At 47.9% G+C, this 19,553-nt stretch overlaps 1 protein-coding gene and 1 long non-coding RNA gene across 5 annotated transcripts in view; one reads left to right on the forward strand and one right to left on the reverse strand.

Moving 5' to 3' along the window:
• Positions 1 to 12,688, forward strand: part of CSTPP1 (centriolar satellite-associated tubulin polyglutamylase complex regulator 1) — a 147,392-nt gene extending 134,704 nt beyond the window's left edge. Inside the window, exons 5-10 of one of the 3 annotated variants that reach the window (XM_084630941.1) lie at positions 120 to 205; positions 1,863 to 2,058; positions 6,043 to 6,152; positions 10,021 to 10,084; positions 10,866 to 11,109; positions 12,379 to 12,688. In XM_084630941.1, coding sequence (XP_084487067.1) covers positions 120 to 205; positions 1,863 to 2,058; positions 6,043 to 6,152; positions 10,021 to 10,084; positions 10,866 to 11,046 — 637 coding nt within the window. In that variant the 3' untranslated portion in view covers positions 11,047 to 11,109; positions 12,379 to 12,688. Of the gene's footprint in view, positions 1 to 119; positions 206 to 1,862; positions 2,059 to 6,042; positions 6,153 to 10,020; positions 10,085 to 10,865 lie in introns of all 3 variants that reach the window. The other 2 variants (XM_084630942.1, XM_084630943.1) reach the window with 2 other exon arrangements.
• Positions 6,159 to 17,141, reverse strand: LOC311522063. 2 transcript variants are annotated; one of them, XR_014712048.1, is made up of 4 exons: positions 16,958 to 17,141; positions 15,761 to 15,874; positions 8,641 to 8,828; positions 6,159 to 7,544 (listed from the first exon to the last, which is right to left on the reverse strand). It is a non-coding gene; the product is annotated as an uncharacterized lncRNA (long non-coding RNA). The 2 variants fall into 2 exon arrangements; XR_014712049.1 differs by having other exon boundaries at positions 15,761 to 17,141.
• Positions 17,142 to 19,553: the final 2,412 nt, after the last annotated feature.

Genomic DNA, 19,553 nt, shown 5'->3' on the forward strand with positions numbered 1-19,553 from the left:
GAGTGACCACCTTCTTCCAAGGTCTGAACTTTCTGACCTACTGTGAGGAAAAGGAGCTGGTTGCAGAGTGTTGGCTCCTTGTGTTTGCTGAATTCTCTCTCTCCTCCTCTTGCTCCCAGGATTGTGCTCATGGATGACGCCATGGACTGCTTGATGTCTTTTTCTGATTTCCTCTTTGCCTTCCAGATACAATTTTACTACTCAGGTGAGTCCAGTCTCCTGGGAGGCTGGTGCCTCCACCATCTGCCCTAGCTTGTCTCTTTCTGTTGCAGCTTCTCAGCCCCCAAGTGTCTCTTGCACTCTTTCAAGTCTAATAAAAGGAAATACTTTTCACACAAAATACACATGCAGCCCGGGGAACTCACTGACACAGAATATCACTGAAATCAGGAGCCTGGCAGGATTCAAAAGGAAATTAAACATTAATATGGAGAGTTATAATGGTAAATACATTTATATTTAAAAGAGCCTTATAAGGGATATAAACTGTCAAACCTTGAGCCATATGTCAACCTCTAACTATTCAGGCTTAGGGGGCAGATTTTCATATATCTATCTACTGCAGGGTTTCTTTTTCTGAAGTAGCTGGTAATGGCCCCTGCTGGAGACAGGATACTGAACTAGATAGCCTGCTAGTCTGATGCGGTATGGCAATTCCTATATTTCAAGCTGTGCAGTTAGATTCAGCCCCTGTCCACAGTACAAATATCTGCCTTTCTCAAGACTGCTTCTCTGCAAACTAACTGATGAGGTCTGTCCTGCTGTGAATTCCCTCTGTGGAGCCCAGCTTTATCCATGACCATGTCATAAAGGTGAAGCAGCTCAGGGTACTAGTTTTGTGAGGGGTGGACTGAAATAGGTTTGGAGTGCCCTGAGTCAGGGATGGGAAAAGTCTGAGAAATGGCATGTGGTTGGAAAAACTTTCCTTGATACAGCAGATATTTCCACAGTGAGCTACAGAACCTCAACACAGCCTCAGAAGTCACCCCACTGCCCCCCCCAACATGGTCTCATTCACATATGCATTTCATACACATTTCCTCTCCCATATACACACACCCAAAACACACCACCCCATTTTTGTTCGCACATGCACACCCGTGCACACACACACGCTTGCACACTCTCCCACCAACCCACACACATGCAAACCACTCCAAGTGGAATCTAGATTTGTAAACTGTTGACCACATCCATAAACAAACTTGTTTAAAATTAGACTCTTGCAGTAAACAGTGGGCAGTACTGGGAGCCTGAGGAAAGTGCTTTCTGCCAGCTCTAGGTCTGGCCCATCCTGGCCTTTCTTTTAGATCCCATGTTGTATTTACTTTGGAGACGTGCTGAGGCAGCCTGGGATGCAGACTGGAGCCTGGCTAACCCGCTCCCTCGGCTCCTACTGCAATTCCTAACATTCAGTTCCTAACTTGGGTGATGTTTTATTCAATGGAAATGGAAGGGGAGGGGAGATTTTTGTGGTTTAGAAACTAATCTGGCAGGGTGGCATTGACATTAGCCCCCACACCGTACTTTTTTACCCACATGTAGCTTCCTTTCCCCCTTAGATGAACTACATTAGAGTGAGTGGCTACCTGCAGTAACTTTGGGTACCTCCCCTTGCAGCTCTTCAAGCTAGCAGTTTATATGGAAGATGCCTCTGTGCAGCACATGGGCCTGTATGGTATGTGATGTAAAGAGGCAGGATGCCTCAGTGCTGTACATGTGTTGAGGTCATACCGGTCTTACATACAGCTGCAGATGACGGTTTAGTACCAGCTCTGGCCAGAACCTGGTAGATCAGGTGAATGTTCTAATTGTCAATCCTATTATAGCCCTGAGTGCTAAGCCATCTTCTGGCTTTGCAGAGTTCCTGGAGAGCGTTGCTGCCATTTATCAAGATCTGTTGACTGGTAAGAATCCGAACACTGTGATTGTGCCAACATCATCCTCTGGGCAGCACCGTTCACGCCAGGCTCCAAGTGAGTGCAGCCCTCTTGATGGGGTGGAGGCATCTCTGTTCTACCACTGCCTAGAGTCCCTCTGTGATAGGTCAAAATACAGGTAAGGAGTGGGGGCAGACTCACAGCCAGTACCTGGAAGATTGTTTTAGGAAGGGTGGAGCTCTGAGGAACTACAGGGCTTTGCATCAGCTGTGGACCCCTCTAAGCCTCCTTGAATGGGTGTGAAGGGAGAGAACTCTGTGTAACAGGCCTAACAAAGAAAGAGAAATTATTTCACAGACATAAGCATTGAGGGGGTTTAGCTGATCATCGAGGTAAATGGTTCGCATTGGGACTATGCTTTCCTTTGGAGATTGTCCTTCTGCCCTGACCTCCTCGGCTATGGAAAAGGCTCAGTAGGCAAAGTGTGTTCACAATAGGGAATGAGCAAAACACTGTTGGCTTCCTGGAGGTGGGAGTGGTAGGAAAGGTCTCTTAGCATCAGAGAAGTTTGTAGAGGTTTGTATAGGTGCAGTAGCTAGTCACTAAGATGCAGTGTACAGTATAACTAGGGCCCTACCACATTCATGCCCATGAAAAATGCGTCATGGGCAACTAAATCTGGCCTCCCCCCATGAAATCTGGTCTTGTGTGTGCTTTTACCCTATACTATACAGAGTTCATGGGGGAGACCAGCATTTCTCAAATTGGAGGTCCTGATGCAAAAGGAAGTTGCAGGCGGGGTCACAAGGTTATTTTAAGGGGATTGAAGTATTGCCACCCTTATTTCTGTGCTGTCTTTGGAGCTGAGCAGTCAGAGAACGGCAGCTGTTAGCCAGGCGCCCAACTCTGAAGGTAGCATCCTGCCAGCAGCAGCGCAGACGTAAGGGTAGCAATACGATACCATACCATCCTTACTTCTGCGCTGCTGCTGGCAGCGGCTCTGCCTTTAGAGCTGGACTCCCGACCAGCAGCCGCCACTCTCCAGTTGCCCAGCTCTGAAGGCAGCATCGCCACCAGCAGCAGTGCAGAAGTAAGGGTAGCAGTACTGCAACCTCCCTTACAACATCATGAAACTTCAGACTTAAATAGCTGAAATCATGAAATTTACGATTTTAAAAATTCGATGACCATGAAATTGACCAATATGGACTGTGAATTTGGTAGGGTCCTAAGTATAACACCAGGCAGCTTGTGGGGAAGCAAAAGGCTTTCAAGCATAGTGCTCCAGCAGCAAACTAGCACTGCAGGGAGGGGCCATGGCTCACAAAGATGCCTGTTAGAAGTATGACAAGTTTCAGAGTAGCAGCCATATTAGTCTGTATCTGCAAAAAGAAAAGGAGTACTTGTGGCACCTTAGAGACTAACAAATTTATTTGAGCATAAGCTTTCGTGAGCTACAGCTCACTTCATCGGATGCATGCCGTGGAAAATACAGTGGGGAGATTTATATACACAGAGAACATGAAACAATGGGTGTTACCATTCACACTGTAACAACAGTGATCAGGTAAGGTGAGCTATTACCAGCAGGAGAGCGGGGTGGGGGGGGCGGCAGGGGGAAACACCTTTTGTAGTGATAATCAAGGTGAGCCATTTCCAGCAGTTGACAAGAACGGGTGACAGAGTAACAGCCGTGTTAGTCTGTATTCGCAAAAAGAAAAGGAGTACTTGTGGCACCTTAGAGACTAACCAATTTATTTGAGCATGAGCTTTCGTGAGCTACAGCTCACTTCGCTGTAGCTCACGAAAGCTCATGCTCAAATAAATTGGTTAGTTTCTAAGGTGCCACAAGTACTCCTTTTCTTTTTAAGAACGGGTGAGGAACAGTAGGGGGGGAAATAAACACGGGGAAATAGTTTTACTTTGTGTAATGACACATCCATTCCCAGTCTTTATTCAAGCCTAAGTTAATTGTATCCACTTTGCAAATTAATTCCAATTCAGCAGTCTCTCGTTGGAGTCTGTTTTTGAAGATTTTTTGTTGAAGAATTGCCACTTTTAGGTCGTAATCATGTGACCAAAGAGATTGAAGTGTTCTCCGACTGGTTTTTGAATGTTATAATTCTTGACGTCCGATTTGTGTCCATTTATTCTTTTACGTAGAGACTGTCCAGTTTGGCCAATGTACATGGCAGAGGGGCATTGCTGGCACATGATGGTGTATATCACATTGGTAGATGTGCAGGTGAACGAGCCTCTGATAGTGTGGCTGATGTGATTAGGCCCTAGGATGGTGTCTCCTGAATAGATATGTGGACACAGTTGGCAATGGGCTTTGTTGCAAGGATAAGTTCCTGGGTTAGTGTTTTTGTTGTGTGGTGTGTGGTTGCTGGTGAGTATTTGCTTCAGGTTGGGGGGCTGTCTGTAAGCAAGGACTGGCCTGTCTCCCAAGATCTGTGAGAGTGATGGGTCGTCCTTCAGGATAGGTTGTAGATCCTTGATGATGCATTGGAGGGGTTTTAGTTGGGGGCTGAAGGTGACGGCTACTGGCGTTCTGTTATTTTCTTTGTTGGGCCTGTCCTGTAGTAAGTAACTTCTGGGTACTCTTCTGGCTCTTTCATCCAGACCACACCACATGATCCATTGTCTACAGCCAAGCTCTACGATTCAGCCGCATTTGCTCCAACCCCTCAGACAGAGACAAACACCTACAAGATCTCTATCAAGCGTTCTTACAACTACAATACCCACCTGCTGAAGTGAAGAAACAGATTGACAGAGCCAGAAGAGTACCCAGAAGTTGCCTGTTGCCAACTGTGTCCACATATCTATTTAAGGGACACCATCATAGGGCCTAATCACATCAGCCACACTATCAGAGGCTCGTTCACCTGCACATCTACCAATGTGATATACACCATCATGTGCCAGCAATGCCCCTCTGCCATGTACATTGGCCAAACTGGACAGTTTCTACGTAAAAGAATAAATGGACACAAATCGGACGTCAAGAATTATAACATTCAAAAACCAGTCGGAGAACACTTCAATCTCTTTGGTCACTCGATTACAGACCTAAAAGTAGCAATTCTTCAACAAAAAAACTTCAAAAACAGACTCCAACGAGAGACTGCTGAATTGGAATTAATTTGCAAAGTGGATACAATTAACTTAGGCTTGGATAAAGACTGGGAGTGGATGTGTCATTACACAAAGTAAAACTATTTTCCCATATTTATTTCCCCCCGTACTGTTCCTCACCCGTTCTTGTCAACTGCTGGAAATGGCCCACCCTGATTATCACTACAAAAGGTGTTCCCCTCCCCTCCCCCCCCGGCTCTCCTTCTGGTAATAGCTCACCTTACCTGATCACTGTTGTTACAGTGTGAATGGTAACACCCATTGTTTCATGTTCTCTGTGTATATAAATCTCCCCATTGTATTTTCCACAGCATGCATCCGATGAAGTGAGCTGTAGCTCATGAAAGCTTATGCTCAAATAAATTTGTTAGTCTCTAAGGTGCCACAAGTACTCCTTTTCTTTTTGTTAGAAGTATGCTTTGATTATGGAAGGTATTTCAGTGGTACTCATTGTCTTGGTATCTGAGCACCCAGGCACATTCATAAAGTTGTTCTCACAACAGCCCCAGGAGCTTGAATCTATCATTAACTCATTGTACTAATGAGGAGTTCAGGCACCGAACAAACAAGTGACTTGTCCAAGGGAGTCTATTAGAGGCAGCAGTACACCCATAGATCACCAGAGTCACAGTCCGGTGCCCAGTCTACAAGACTGTTCTTCCTTCAGCACAGCATAGAAGAACACCAGGCCTTACAGATACAGATTTCTGTATCCTCATCTGCTAAGATTCCTATTTGTCCAGGTAGATGGAATGTGCCCTTCCAGAAGGCTTTCTCCTCTCCTTGGACTGAAGGCAATTATGGCTGATTTTGGGGATCTACCCTAGCTTGAAGGTCTTGCTTAGCAAAAGGCAACAGGTGGAAGTACCAGTTTACTTCCTCCAATCCATTCCAGGAGGATATAGTCAGGGAACACAGCTAGGGCTGCTTCAGGGTGGTCAGATATCAGGGAGTTAGAAGGATGAAGATGTTCTATGATTCATGCCAGGTTTTATTTTCCTCTCTCTTCTTCTCCATCTAGCTGTCCCCCATCTGCCCTTGTCAAAGAGGTGCTGAGCAGTGTACAGAGACTGACCTTCTATGGATTCCTTATGGCTCTTGCAAAGCATCATGGGATCAACAGAGCCCTAGGTAAGGAGAGGAACAGAGCCCTGTGGATATGGCCCTAGGTTTTTCCTCGTTCTGCATTTTTTGTGGAATTTTCTGTAGAATCATGCAGCAGATTTTAAATTATCATTGAAAATAAAGGTCTCCCTCCCTTGTGGTCACAAATGAAACCTTATGAAACAAATGAAAACATAGTCTGATGCAGCAACATCTGTCTGAGTCTGCAGAATGCCTGAAACAATAGGTCTAGGGAGTATTGAGATTTGAGATGTTGACATTGACACCGATAATAGCAGTACTGTTAACTATTTACTTGCTGATCATTTTAACAGAAATATCCATCTAATTTAATGTGTTTATCCATTCATGTTGGAAGGCACAGGTAGTGCATCGGGGGCGAGTAAGACCGCTCATTGTTCTCAGAAGTTGCTAGGGTGGGGAACTGAGTTCAAGTCTCCTTTCCCCCAAATGTTAAATGATCTTCATCTTTGGCTACAAGTGAAAAGGAAGAAAAAAATGCATCCTCATCCCCAATACCTCCCTGGGGCCAAAGACCAAACTGCCTCCCAGACCTTCCCAACTGTCTCCCACCCCAACTGCTGAGCCTCCAGCTTTCCCAAATAACCCCTCCAAGGCAGTTATATGTTGTCAGTTCAAAAACCTGTGCAATATTAAAGATGTGGGGCCTATGTAAAATACATTGAATTTATTGTCAGAAAAAGGCACAAGGGAAACTGAATTGGTTGGCTTGTTCAGGGTCATATTTAATGTTGTCACATCCTCCCATTGTGAACATATTTGAAGCTGCTGGAGAATTCTGCACCAGACTGGGTTGGAACCCAGGGGAAGAAGGGGGCTGGCTGTAAAGTGTCAGCCCTGGGTGGTGCAGAGCACATGGCCTCTCACAGCTCGGTCCCATTCCTCTGATGCGCAGGTCAGTGTTATCCAAGAGCAGGGGAACTGGACTGCTCCTTGCCTATGCCTCATTTTTATAGATTTCAAACTCTTTATTCCATGCAGATCCCCTGTTCCTTGCTTGTGCTTCCCCTTCCCTTCCGCAAAAGTGAACAGAGGTCACTTGTTGGCTGAGTTTAGCAGGCTGAACCTGTAACCCCAAGGCTGTCTCAGGGCTTAGGAGGAATATCTGGATGCCTGGGGCTTTCCACCTCTTAGTCTTCACATGATGAGACCCAATCAACAGGACTTCCATCCTATTGGACAGTTTCTCCCTCTAGTTCCAGGGTTGATTCTCCAATAGTCCCCATACTTCAGAGAAGAGCCTCAGGGGAAAGTAGCTTCCCCTTCCTGAAATGCTTGCTCCTTCTCACAGGTGTGTGTCTTGGCAGAGAGCTGAGCCTGGTTGAGCCTCCGCCCTCTACAGACCATTTGACCTGTGAATACTCCTCTCAGGCAGGGCTGTTTACCAAACAAACAAAAAAACAACACAGAGATTATATATCAAAGGGACATGAATACAACCCAGCAATCCCCTCTGCGAACAGACTTAGAAAACAGTGTATTCACTGGAGAAGGTGATGCCTGGATTGCACCAAGCAAGGCTTTTTCCCCTTAGCTCTATGAAATCCACTTCCAGCAAGGTGGAAAAAAAACAGATGGGCTGAGAAATCCCTGCCCACAGCTTCCATTGTACCTTGTTCAAAGTCTGTGGGTTTTCCTTTCCATTAACACAGCCCTGGCCTCTGGCCCCCTGCCAGCCTCCTGCTGAGGCCTCTCATGGGAGGGGTAGCAGCCGCAAGTCTAACAGGTGCAGCATCTTGGCAAGGAAGAAGGATTCTTCTCCTACTGTCTTTTAAGCTTTCTTGCATGATGATTTGAATAGTCTTTGGGCTGCAGGGGATCACAGGCTCCCCAATGCCCTGCAGCAAGGGCAGTTCCAGGCGAGAGCTTCAGAGGCAAAGGAGCTTTCAATCAGGGCCCTGTGTTCTTTAGTCTCACTGGGGCCTCGCAGGAAGCTGCCGGGCTAGTAGAATAGGGATGGGGATTAGAGTGATTTATTCTGGCTGGGGCACCATTGATGAGTTTGTCAGGCAGATTGGAATCTGCAGCCTAACTCCAGTGTCAATATTGATTCATGAATCCTTTTGAGAGTTATTTACCAATTCTCCCAAGTAATTCAAGTGCCCCAGAGACCTCACTACATGTTCTGCAAATGCAGAAACAAGCCCAGGCTTTATCTGACTTATTCTTCTAATTAGGCCCATGGCAAGCAGCAGGTTGGAGCACTCCTGGGCTTCTCGGTCATGGTGACAGGAGCACTAGAGCATCTGGCTTCTCTGGTGGTTGTGGGGGCCCCCCAAACTGGAATAAATTGAGGGTCAGCTGTCGTTGGTGTGGGTTCTTATTTGGTGCCCATCACTGCAGTAGCTGAATGCCTCTGACAAGGCTCCTATAAAGGAGTGCATGAATCCCCAGGCCCTGCCTCCTTGGGGAACAAGAGACCAGGGCTATTAACCAAATCCAGATCTCCCACATAGTAGTATAAAGCACTTACCCCAAAGACACTGACTGTGGCGTCTAGGTTTCATGCACAGCAGAGCACACCCCACTGAGCCATTGGTCCAGCTCTGCAATTGTTCTGAAGCCTTGTTTATACTTGGGGTTTTGCTCTGGCAGTGTCCTGGCCAGGGCAAGGCAGTTCCTATCCTCTTTGTGTTGGCCTGGCCCACATCCTTCCTGGATCTGTGTACAGGGGGGAGTTAACCACAGGTTTAGAAGAAGGGACTTCCTAACAGACTGCTGCCCTCCTTTCCAGTGTAACTCAGTGTGAACCCTGAAGCATCAACAGGCACAGTCACCTGACCACACTGCACATGCCTCATCCTGAATAGGGATATACCAGCCCCAGTTAACATGCCCTCGTCAATATCCTGGTCTTACAGTGAGAAATGGGGGAGATGATCTCTGACCCATCCTACTGGGCCCATCCCTCTTGCACCCTGGCAGCAGCTGCTGACAGAGTGTGGCCCATCCACTTATCTGCAGTTCCTCAGATCTCATAGAAAACCAGGGTTGGGCCTGACAGCCTTCCTGTCCCTGGGAATATACTAGAGGTGCTGTCTGGGGTGCGGAATGGTTTAGCCCCAGGCCTGAGCTCAGAGCTGCCACAAGCACTGACAAATCTGCTCTCCCAGCCACAAATTTCTGAGTCTCTGAGATTCAGCCCTGTCTATGCTGTAACTGCTACCTGAGTGTGTAACAGTCAGTGACATACTTTGCTCTAAAGCTGGTTTGTGCCCACAGAACAGGGTCAATGCTCTGATAGTGACTATAGCTGCTAACTGGGTGCTGTGTTTGGCAGTGGACCAGGCCCTTGTACAGTTATTTTGCACAGTGGCTGGGACCCCCAATCGTGCCTGTGTAACTTTTTTGGCTCGTCCTCTTTTCTCCAGCTCTGTGTGTAGTAGGACATCCCAGAGTGCATGCCCCATGTACTGCTAGTACTGCTCTCTATGCATGTCCTCTGGGTATTCTGTCCCCTGCTGCAGCACTCTGGGATAGCTGCCTGGATTTTCTCAGAATGCTCTGATACCAGTAGAGTCAGGCAGCCTCGTGAGTGTGACTGTGCAAACACATTTGACACATGGCTGTACTGTGAAAAAGGCGGCTGTGTCGCATCAGCGGAGTGTGCCATGCACAGGTCACAAAGACTTCTGTGCCTTAGTGCGGACAACGCCTTACATTCAGGCTGAGCTGGGCTGTGTCAGTGAACAGTGTACAGCCATAGACCAGGTGGGAAGGAGGGCCTCCTCTCTTTTGTAGATCTGATACTGCATAGCTCTATGCTATAGAGTCCTTGAACTCTATTGTGCATGGAGCCTGTTCCCACATGGCCACCCTCTGCATTGAGTGTTTTCTTGCTGCTGTTTTCCAGGGGCTCTGCCAGATAAAGGAGACCTGCTTCTTGACCCTCCCATGGATAAGGAATTGGAGAACTTGTAAGTGCAGTTGTCCAGAGTGGGAAGGAAGGTGGCAGATCCAAGGCAGCATGATGGGAGCCTGGGGTTGGGAGCTGTCCCCTTTCCTCTCACCCAGCCATAAGACAATGGAGCAGTTGATGAGGCAGTCCTTCAGCCTAGGCAGCAAAGGCCCTTTTGTGGAGTGTTCCTAGGTGTAGCAGACTAAGTTGTTGGGATGGTCTTCAAATGCAGAGAAGAGACCTGTCTGCAGGGAGACACAGAGGCAGTGGAGAACCCCAAGCAAAGGACCTTTTATTGTGGAGGATCAAGTCTCATGCAGTGGTGAAAATAGCAAGACAGTTGGGGAAGTAGAGGCTGTGACTTGGGGAGAGGAACCTAAGAATGGCCATAATGGGTCAGACCAGTGGTCCATCTAGCCCAATATCCTGTCTTCTGACAGTGGACAGTGCCAAATGTTTCAGAGGAAATGAACAGAGCAGAGCAATTATTGAGTAATCCATCCCCTGCCATCCAGTCCCAGCTTCTGACAGAGATTTAGGAACACCGAGAGCATGGGGTTGACCTATTGAAACATGAGGAAGGAGTGACAGAATCAAAAGCCAGACAGGATCCATCTGCCAGGTACCACTGCAGAGCGTTCCCTGGTCTGCTGTAAGCATCTCTCCCTGTGTTACAGGACTAGTTCTGTGAGATCAGCTCTGGATCTGTGATCCTATCCTGGGCTTGCTCCAGACCTGCTGCTGAGTAAGGGGTGAATATGACAGACTAGGCCACCTGGGGTTTGTCATTTCTCTTTCAGACTATCTCAGGTTTCAGGGCTCTCCATCTCCACTCCAGCCGGCTCCAGTGGGGACATTGCGAACCTGCCTACCCGCACCTCCCCCAGAATCAGCTCCCCCTGGAAACCTCTTCACCACCGCCAGAAAGTGGATACAGAGAGCGATGGCTCCACCGACGAGACAGAATCCTCTGAGAACTAATCCCCCTCCTGGCTGTCCCTAGGCTCATGTGGGGGAACAGCACCTCATTCCAGATGCTGAAAGGTGATGGCATTGCCTCTTAAGATGGGTCCCACCCATTCTGCACCTGCATCTAGGTGCAGGTACATCCACACCATTCCCCATTACCAGGACCACCAATCCCATCCCAGCCAAAACAACACCATTCTCCTATCCCCTAATTAGCTGAGGAATCTCTCATCCAGAGGTCACTTCCAGCTGTAGAAAGGAGTACTTCTGGCACCTGAGAGACTAACCAAGGTGCCACAAGTACTCCTTTTCTTTTTGTGAATACAGACTAACACAGCTGTTACTCTGATTCCAGCTGTAGAGTTATGCTGCCCTCTGCTGGCAAATCAGACAAACCAGTGGAAGCATGCTCTGGGAAGACCTCTCCACTCAATCTTCCTCTTACTCAGAGAGTGGTAGGAAATTTTCCTGCTGTTGGTCTCACCCTGGTGCAGTTGGACAGATTCTAGCAACAGTGGGTGTTTTGTTGTGTAACTCTGCTCAGACCTGATGTAGACAATCTGGTGGTTAGCAGCTGGTCCACACTAGTGCTTCTACTATAATTACTCCTGGCAAAGCTGCATCTGTGTGAGAGCAGTGGCAGGAGAAGTTCCTAAAATTAGAAAAGACCTAGCTGTTGTCCTCTTCACACCATCAGTGTTTTCTCCTCAGAGGGAGTGTCTAAGAGATACCAAAGTAAAAGGACACAAGGTTTCAGTTAATAAGTACTATACCATTGTAGTACTCAAGTTGTAGTTATAGTATAGATGTATGGCTCATCTGTTGTATTAGGTTATCCTCTCGGAGCCCTCTCTCTAGAGCCTGTCTCCCTGGGACCACCCTCTCTATAATTACATCAGCTAGGGAGAAGTACCTGTTATCCTCAATCCAGTATCTGGGATGACACAGCATATAAATTCCCTGGCCACAGACCTTGTGGTCCACAAACATACAGTGTCCTAACTACTGTGTTAGATAGGATGGCGTCTTGTGCATAGGGGGAAAGAAAGGGTCAGAGTTATCTTCACTAAACCGCAGTTATCTGTTGTGAGAGTGCAGGCACTAATATAGCAGCAGTGGAGTCAACATCTCTTGGATTCTGCCCCTACAAGAATGAACCCCCCTCCCTTATGCATTATTACTGGATAATCAGACTATGGAACTGTAGCAGTTTAGTCTCCACTGCCCTGGAGGCCTAAACGGAGTTTGGCGTTTCATAATTTGCCTTGGTCTGCCCCATAGGCTAGTTATCTCCCCAGGGTTTCACTCTCCTGATTCTCAGGGAGTCTTTCCCCCTTCCCCTAGGTTTGTGAAGTGAAGAACACCTGGAGCAGTTCATCTGAGGTTTGGGATTAAATTGGGCAATGCTACGCAGCCAAAAGTTAGGCTCCATTTAATGGCATCAGGATGGACTTGGCCCTAGAGCGATCTGTTATAAGAATAAGCTTGCTCAAATCCTCCCCAGCCTGTGCCCCTGCACCAGCCCCAGCTGAGAAGAGCTGGTAGGAAAGTTATTTATGTATTGTAATTTATTTTATTTAAACTGCTGTAACGGTCCTGTCTGTCTTTGAGTAACTACACAATCGAGGGAATAAAGCACTTAGTGCAAGATGAATACTAAGTCTGGGGCTCCCACTTTGCTGTGTCATCTCTGAAGGAGTCAGCACCCCCAAACACATTAGCTAATGCAGCTCACAGCACTGTGTTTGCTGAATGGAGGAAGGTGTCAGAACACCCAACTAACCTAAGTGATAGTGTATAACCTGCAAACTGGCAATAAAGGAGCCAGCAGGTGTGGAGATCATGTTCCCAAGGAGAGCAGAAAGTACGGGAGGGTGTCCACATTCTCTGGCTGTGCAATGTGAACAGTCTTTGGACTATTCTCTCTATGTCAACTCGATACTAGAGAGGGCCCCATGTCTTCCACTATATTCTATACTGGATGAAATGCACTGACAGCACTCAATAAACATACTTCTGAATACCAAACTTTGTTTCAAAAACCAGGTAAAGTTTCTGAGAACAATGTACTTACCAACCACGTATAAACTGCTCACAGTTAAAAGCAAGGAAAGGCATGAATAATTAAGGGTCTTACACGTCCCATATAATAAACATATGATTCTTATCCAGCACAAAGAGATGCATTGTTCATCACAAGAACCTTAACTCTGGCCTATAGACTGATTTTAATGTATTATTTCTGTTAGCTTGGCTTTGGTAACTACATATTTAAGGGAGGCTGTGTCATTGATATGGACACATATAAGGCCTGATTCATCATTACTCTATGGCAAAAGATCAAGGAAACTCCCTGTGTCCCTACAGTGGCCCTACCACCACTGCAGGGATGAATCTGCCCCTTATCCTTTTGTTTCATGTTATGCACGGGTCTACAATGTGTTTATATTCAGTGCTCACTAATGAAAGACTAATTTTGAGCCTGTCTTATGATGCATTGGCCATTCCAGCAAAACCACCCTTATCTGCTGGTCTGTCACTCCACAGGGCCTGCCAGAACACTCTGCACTGCCTGACCACAGCTGCCTCTGATATTGCATGACTGTTTTTCAGCAGCTCCTAAGGAAACCTCGCTCACCAAGCAGGAGCTCAGCATTCACTCTAGCCTCCTTTTAGGGGGAGGGAGGAAGCTCTAAGAAATGCTGCCAGTACATTAGGGCTTAATGTACTTCCCGCTGGGAATTATGGGAATTTCCCTAGAGTTCAATCCCTTTTCCCACAATTCCCCTGCGTTCCCAGAAGGCTTCCAGAAATCACTGCATTAGTGAGCTGTAGCAAGGACTGTGGGACTAGACACCCCCAGAGGACAGTGTAGTTACAACTATTATTCAGTACTAGCACCCAATCAGCCAGGGTGGAATGGACACCCTGTCTTTAGTGGTAACACTGAGGCTAGTCCACAAGGTTAGGCCTCTAGTAATCACACAGCCAAAGTCCAGCTTTCTCTCTCAACTCAGGCTCAAGTTCTACTTTGCTTCAAATGCCCTGACTTATTGGTGCTCCTATAGGAACAATTGCTGCAATACCCAGGAAGGCCTGAACTTTTGCCTCTTTTCAGCACTCTGATTAATCACTTCATGCAGCATGATCTGCATCCTTGGCATGCTGGGTGAAGGCGATGTCTCAGGCCGGTAGAGGGAGAGATTTAACATTGTTTCATCAACAGGGTTGGTGTGAGGCAGATACTGAAGTCTTCAAATAGCCATCCTGGGCATTCTGACCCCCCACTACCACAGCAGGGATGGAGATCAATGAAGAGCCATGAGATTTTTTTAGGGCATGTTTACACTTCAGTATAAATCTATGGTTCAAACTCGGGCCCAAGCCTAACCCCCTTTCCAGCTACATGCAAATTCTTCTAAGCTAGGGCTCAGACCCAGCATCCCAGGACCCCATGGGAATGGAGGGTCCAAGCCTGAGTCAAACCAGGACCCAGGGATCAAGCCTTTTGCTTTTCAGTGTAGATGCAGCCCACCCTAAACTCATGCACTAGGAGTTATGTCTATGTAGCAATGTAAGTCCAGGGCTAGTACACCTGAAGTTAGCAGACCTGGAGTTTGTTCACCTGAGGCTTGAGCATCTACATTCATTTGTAACCCCAGGTTAGGAATTGTTGAACTCTGAGTCCCAACCTGTGGTTCCAGTGTCTATAGTGCATTATGGGGAGGACCTGAGTCCAACCACCCATATCCCAGACTTTCTAGTGCCCTCCCTAAATGTGGCTGCTCTAACCCTTCACTCATGGTGCGATATGGAGAAAAACTGGACTGGCCACCAAACTTGACTGTCCAGAGAACAAAGGAAGTAAGCCTGTGGGTTTGTGGAATACTTTTGGCTGACTCCCAGAAAACTAGGCCAGTGGGCAAAGCAATAGTGCATAAAGCCTAGGTCTCCACTTGACTCAGGCTTGGACCCTCCACCCCTAGTTCCAAGCTACTCCCAGGAGAATTCTGTGCCAAATTTTTGTTTTACATTTGTGCTCAATATTTTAAAATTCTGCATATTTTATTTGTCAAAATAACAAAAGAATCATACCAGTTTCAATTATTTTGGTAATTTATTTCAAAATACCAATCAGCAAGTCTGTCTGTAACAATTTAGACACCAAAAAAAGATTCAGGACATGTTTTTTTGACAAATTCCTTACTAGGCATATTAATATAGAACTTTGAGTAATAATTAATTTAAACTACAATAGAGAAACATATTTCCCACACCCCTCAGAAGATGTACAAAGGCTTGGGGGAGTCAAGGGTAACGAAGGAGCTGAGGGAGAAGGAAGTAATCCTGGGAGCGAACCTGGAAGGTTGTTGGGTGGCTGCGGGGAGAAGTATGAAATAGTTTTTTCTTTGAAGTGGTGGGGGAAAGATTGTTAGGGAATTGAGGAGCCTCCCCCTTACACACCCTAGTTGCCCCTTGGTTCTCCCACTCATTCAGGAACATCTGCTCCATCCCCAACTTTCCCTGCACCGCCCTCCCCCCGTGTGTCCCTACACCCCGCTCCCATTCAGCTCTGGCACAATGCTATCACCCCACTAGCTCTTGTGCCCCCACCCCAGTCTATCCCCCATTAGCCCTTCTGAACCCTAGTCTATGTGACTCCCACAGCAGCCCTATGTTCCCCACTCTGTCCATCCATCCCATATACTGCCCCCCCCCCCGTCACCTGGCCCTGCAGGCATGTCACCGTGAGAAAAGCAGTCTCTGCTCTCTCCCTCTCCGTTGCCGGCTGCTCCAGTGTGTGAGCCAGCTGCTCACTCTTCTGGTGCCACAGCAGCCCCTGGTGGGCAAAAGGTGTAATTGCAGTGCCACTCCAGGAGAATATATTACAGTAACTCCTCACTTAACATCAAAAAAAGAAAAGGAGTACTTGTGGCACCTTCATCGGATGAAGTGAGCTATAGCTCACGAAAGCTTATGCTCAAATAAACTGGTTAGTCTCTAAGGTGCCACATACTCCTTTTCTTTTTGCGAATACAGACTAACACGGCTGTTACTCTGAAACCTGTCACTTAACATCGTCCACGTTAACGTTGTTTCATTATTAGGTCGCTGACCTATTGGAGAACAGACACCTTTAAAGTCCTGCAATGTTCCCTTATAACACTGTTTGGCTCCCCCAACTCCGCCTGCCCCGTACTCCTGCTGGGGACAGAGTCAGGGAATGGGGCCTTGCCCAGTTCTGCCTGCCTGGCACTCCTGCTGGGGAGCAGGGTCAGGATGCGGGGACTTGCCCTGCTTCACCCACCCAGCATTCTAGCCAGGGAGTGGGCAAGCCCCTGTGCCCCGACTCCGCTACGCCCCTGCTTCAACCAAGCGTCACAATCATCATTGGTGAGTACAGTATTATTTAAAAGGTATACCGTATATGTATATAATGTCTTTTGTCTGGCAAAAAAATTTCCCTGGAACCTAACCACCCCTTATTTACATTAATGCTTATGGGGAAATTGGATTTGCTTAACATCCTTTCACTTAAAGTTGCATTTTTCAAGAACATAACTAGGACATTAAGAGAGAATAGAGTGACCAGATGGCCCAATTTTATAGGGACAGTCCAGATTTTGGGGGCTTTTTCTTATATAGGCACCTATTACCCCCCACCCTGATTTTCTACACTTGCTATCTGGTCACCCTAAGTAAGGAGTTACTGTATTCTATATGGAAACAAAATCTGCAGGGGACATGAATTCTGCACATACCACGGAATTCCCCCAGGAGTAGTCCAAGCCTTGAGTTAGCTTAATCTGTGTATAGATGGTAGGTGGGGGAAATTAGGTTTGCACCTTAGTTTGAACCCTGGCCTTTCCTTGCAGTGTAGCCACCCCCACCCCACACACCTATTCCACAACCCTACTAGTACCTTGGGGTACGTCTGTACTGCAGTCAAAGACTGGGGCACTGCCAAGGCTGGCCCAGGCCAGCTGACCCGGGTTGGGGGGCTCCGAAACTGCAGCGTGGACATTCAGGCTTGGGCTGGAGCCTGGGCTCTGACCCCATGAGGGGGAGGGGCTCAGAGCTGCTACCCTGCACTGTTGGCCCCACCCCGCCCGCCACGCAGCCTCGCCCCCGCTGCAGGCCCACTCACGCGGCTCCGCAGTCTTACTGGCGCATGCGCGAGCACGGGGCAGCTGTCGCCGCAGCCTCTCGTTGCGTTCGACCGCTACGTGCGCGCCCGCGCGCCTCTGCCCCAGGCAGCCCGCTGCGGGCCGCGCGCCAAGGCCCGATGGGGAGCTGGGGGCGGCCGGGCACGGAGGGAGGGAAGGAAGAAAAGCTCCTCTCCGGCTCGGGCCCCCCCAGCACAAACCAGGCCCAGCGCGGAAGCTGCAAAGGCCCAGGGGAGAGGAAGGGATCCCAGGCCGGGCTTCTCCCCACGTCACATCACCCCTTTCCCTGCCCCTGAGCCCCATGGCCTGTTCCCTGCTTATTGGCCACGGGCCCCCCTCCAGTCCCCAGAACCCCATTCACAGCGTCCAGAGCCTCCCGCTGTTATCGGGGTGTCCGCCGAGCTTGCCCACCGCCTCCCTCCCGGCCCTCTCGCGGGGCGGGGCTGGCCAGCTGTGCCTCGCTGTTGTGATCAGCCGCTCGGGCCTCTGCCTTTTTCCGAAGCTGGTTTGTCATCCCCATGCCTGACTTTGATCGGACCTGAGTTGGCACAGCAGAGCCCACCTCCAACCTCCAGTGGCACCTCAGCCCCTACCTCACCCACTCTGCCAAGAGCCGTAAGTCTGGCACCCACTACACCCACCCCCCAAACCAGGGCTCAGAATTGCCTCCGCACAGGCCCTGAGCTTGGCTCTGAAGTACCAGCCTAACCCCTGCTTTGGGGAGCTGTTTCAGGGGATTTTTCTGCCTACCGCCTCCCTAAGGTGGCCATGGTGGGTAGCTACAGTGGAGTGCGGAGAAATATCTCTGTTCCCTCACAAGCTCAACTGTTTTGCATCTATCTCTGGTTAGTCTTAGCCCTGGCAATCCCAGCCCACAAAAATAAGCTCCACCCGCTATGCTCTCCAGCTGCCTGAGGTGGAGGCAGAGTGACTTCCTCATCCACACTTGTGTAAGGGTATGTTCTACAAGGACGTGGTGGGTAGTGCCCAAGCCCAGTAAGAACTGAACACAGCCTGGAATATGGCAGGGAGGGGCAGAAGTGGTGCCTGAGGCCAAACAAGGCAGAGCAAATTAGTTCAAGACAGGAGGGGCTTAGGTTTTTTCTCATGTTCAGCAATGGATTCTGCTCCCCACCTCTCCTACAGTTCAACAGAGAGCCCTGTGGTCACACTGTTAAACATTAACACATTCAGTTGATGGCCTGGTGACCGAAAGGGTAACTTGTTGCTGAAACCCAGAGATTTTTTTTTACAGAGTCACAACCTAGAGATTGAGGACCTCCAGAGTTCAGACCTAAGTTTCAGAGTGACTCAAAACCTCTGCACTGGAGCAAAAGCAGCAGCATGAACACATTACTGAATTAGGGATAGCTCAGTAATAAATCTATAGTAAATTTAAGTGCAAAATTCAACTCAAAACAGATTCAGTCTTCCTTTTCTGTATGCAAGACACAGACCATCCCTCCAAAAATTACAGCAGTTTGAGTAAGGAATGAACTTCCTGAGAATGTACAAGTAAAACTCTTAATTAGCTTAGAAATTGAGGTAAACTAAAAATGGGTCCTTCAGAAATTTAGCAATCAAAACTTTTTGCCCCCAATAATGTGACAGAGTAACAGACGCTACAACTATCCCCTATAATTAAAACTCACTGAACTCTTTCACCACAGCTGTATTTCAATATTTTCTTTTAGATTAATGGTAATATCCCCCCAGTGATTCTTCATAGCTGAAAGTTTCTCCTTTAGCAGAGAAGCATACAATGGTCTCCATCAGAATTCCAAAGAACTGCCCTTTTTCAAAATGACTGCCATCGCCCATTGTTCGCAGAGGCCTGAGCCACAGTGGCCCTCAGTTGGTAGCCATTTTGAGAAAGATCGCTCATTGTTCTCAAACAGAATGTTCCTTGATGTTAGCTGTGGCTTCAGCCCCATTGAGAAACTTGGGAGCTGTCAGCCATTTTGAAACAAGACACTTCTGCATGATGACCTTTACTGAGAACAGCAGCAAATACAGATGCCAAGCCTAAGTATCTTTTGAAAAGTTTCACACTTTGCACCTGATCCCCTCAACAGATAGGGTGTGCAGAATAATAAGGGAGGTGGCGAAGGGACGGGAAAACTGGTGTGCACACACAAGAGTGTAAGGAGGTGTGAGAAACAGTGGGAATCGAGAGGACAGCAAGGAAGGGAAAAGTGGGGTGAAGAGTCCAGCTGATTTGCATTGCTCTGGCAAAACAAAGCAGCTGTAAACCCAGATTAATTGAAGCAACTGCTGTGCTGCTTCCAGAGGGTACCAATGAATCTAGCTATAAAAGTTAAAATTAAAAATTATTTAAGGCTGACACTTCAT

This window comes from Lepidochelys olivacea (assembly GCF_965140295.1).
Source record: "Lepidochelys olivacea isolate rLepOli2 genome assembly, chromosome: 6".
Lineage (NCBI taxonomy): Eukaryota > Metazoa > Chordata > Testudines > Cheloniidae > Lepidochelys > Lepidochelys olivacea.